At 68.6% G+C, this 2,035-nt stretch overlaps 1 protein-coding gene across 1 annotated transcript in view; it reads left to right on the top strand.

Moving 5' to 3' along the window:
• Positions 1-465: 465 nt before the first annotated feature.
• The window catches only part of RXRA (retinoid X receptor alpha), a 27,935-nt gene continuing 26,365 nt past the window's right edge, over positions 466-2,035 (top strand). The window contains exon 1 of the mRNA XM_006918092.3: positions 466-727. Within this exon, the coding sequence (XP_006918154.1) occupies positions 518-727 (210 nt within the window). The 5' untranslated portion in view covers positions 466-517. The remainder of the gene's footprint in view (positions 728-2,035) is intronic.

Genomic DNA, 2,035 nt, shown 5'->3' with positions numbered 1-2,035 from the left:
GAGGATGCTCTGGACCCCTGAGCCTTCGTCTCCCGTGGTTGCTCCCAGACCTTCCCTCTGACTCCCCGAGGACGCGGGCGGGGGGCGGGCCTCGCCTGCCTGCTGGGCGTTCCGGGTGCACAGGCACGGGGCGTTGAGGGTTTGAGGGTTCGAGCGGCAGCCGTCTAGTCTCCTTGCCCAGACGGGCATCTCAGGGTGTCCTGCCGGCAGCCGTCACCCTGCTCTTTCTGCGTCTGCCGGGGCCTGGTGGGGCTGGTGCCTCGGAGGGGAGCTCCGGGCACCCTGGCCTGGCCCGACGTGTGTCTTCGTGACTTCTCGTCCGTGGGCCACGAGGATGGGGGCGCCCGCGGCCTTGCCCGGGGCCGGTGCTCCCCGTTCCACCGCCTCGGGGGCCTCCGCGGACCAGGGGTAGCGGGCCGTCCGCGTGGGTCCCTGACCGCCCTCTGTGCCTTCTCTTGCAGACTTCTCCACCCAGGTGAGCTCCTCGTCCCTCGGCTCCCCCACGGGACGCAGCTCCATGGCCGCGCCCTCGCTGCACCCGTCCCTGGGGCCTGGCCTCGGCGCCTCGCTGGGCTCCCCAGGACAGCTGCCCTCACCCATCAGCACGCTGAGCTCCCCTGTCAACGGCATGGGCCCGCCCTTCTCGGTCATCAGCTCCCCCATGGGCCCCCACTCCATGTCCGTGCCCACCACGCCCACCCTGGGCTTCAGCACCAGCAGCCCCCAGGTAAGTGCGGGCCCGGGCCGGGGGTGGGCCTGGGTCTCACCTGCAGGGTGTCCGCCTCGCCCGTGCACGCTGGGAGGCAGGTGCTCCCGTGTCCGCTCTGCACCTCTGGGAAGTAGCACCTCCGAGGCGGCCGTGGCCTGGGTTTGAGCCCGTGACCTTCAGCGGTCATCAGCCAGGCATCCTCCAGCTGCTCCTCTGCTCCAGTGTGGGGGGGCCCCTCCTGTGTGTGCGGGGGTCCCCGCTTCCATGACTCGGGGCTCTGCAGGGCGAGGACTCCGCATCCCCCAGGCTTACCTGCCCCTCTGGAGCTCCTCCTCCTCTCAGCTGCACCTTCGTCCCCTGGCTTGTCCCTTCTTAGGCCTGGGCCCATCCCCTCCTGGTCTCCGCTCATACCCATGCCAGGGGGCTTCAGTGGCCCCTGCCCGACCGCACAGGGGAGACGCGTCTTGGCTCGGTGCAGACGCAGCCTCCTGGTCCCACGGTGGCCCCCGCTCACCTGCCAGGCTTGGCGTCTCCCAAGAGCGTGTTCACTCAGGCCTTCTGTGGAGCAGTCTGACTTTGGGGTTGTGTGTGGCTGGTGTCTCGAAGGGCCTGGCTTAGTCCAGTTCTTGCTCTGGGGACCCTAGAGGCCTGGTGCACCCTCCTCTGGGCACCTCGTGTCCAAACCCCTGCAGAGTTGTCCCAAGTTCCTCAAATCCCTGGGCTTTGAGGGGCCACAGGGCCCAGTTCCTGGCGGGTTGCTCGCTGGATGGCCGGGGGCCTGCCTGAACCCCGGCAGGCACTCCCTCTGTCTGGGGCTCCAGCCGTCCGTCTTGACATAGGCGGCCTCCCTTCCTGCCTCCAGTGTCCAAGTGCAAGTTTAGCTTGCGAGCCCGGCAGGTGACAGCCTGTGGTAGGGTTTTGGTGTGCCATCTCCACGGGACCTCGGCACTCGAAGCGCGGCTCCCCGCCCCCAGAGCCACATAGCCAAGCATGTCAGCGTGTGTCCTGCGGAGATGCCCGTTGCTGCCCGTGGAGCCACACCACTTCCAGGGCAGACCCCCACCCCCCTGGCCCAGGACTCGGGCCCCATCGAGGTCTGGAGCCAGCCCCGTCTGGCTGGGCTTGTCTAGCGTGAGCCTTGGTGGAAAATCTTGGTGATTTTTCCAGGGTGACCTCGTCAGCCCTTCGGCACCTGGGAGATAGGTACAGAGGGCTAGGGCCTCGGGCATCAGCACAGGGCGGGCGGCCTGTGCTCCCCTCACGGCCCCTGGCCTTCCGGAAGCCCGCAGAAAGCTCGAGGTGCGGCACGAGGGAGGCGTGGCCGTG

This window comes from Pteropus alecto, unplaced genomic scaffold (assembly GCF_000325575.1).
Source record: "Pteropus alecto unplaced genomic scaffold, ASM32557v1 scaffold67, whole genome shotgun sequence".
Lineage (NCBI taxonomy): Eukaryota > Metazoa > Chordata > Mammalia > Chiroptera > Pteropodidae > Pteropus > Pteropus alecto.
This window is presented reverse-complemented; position numbering and strand designations above follow the sequence as displayed.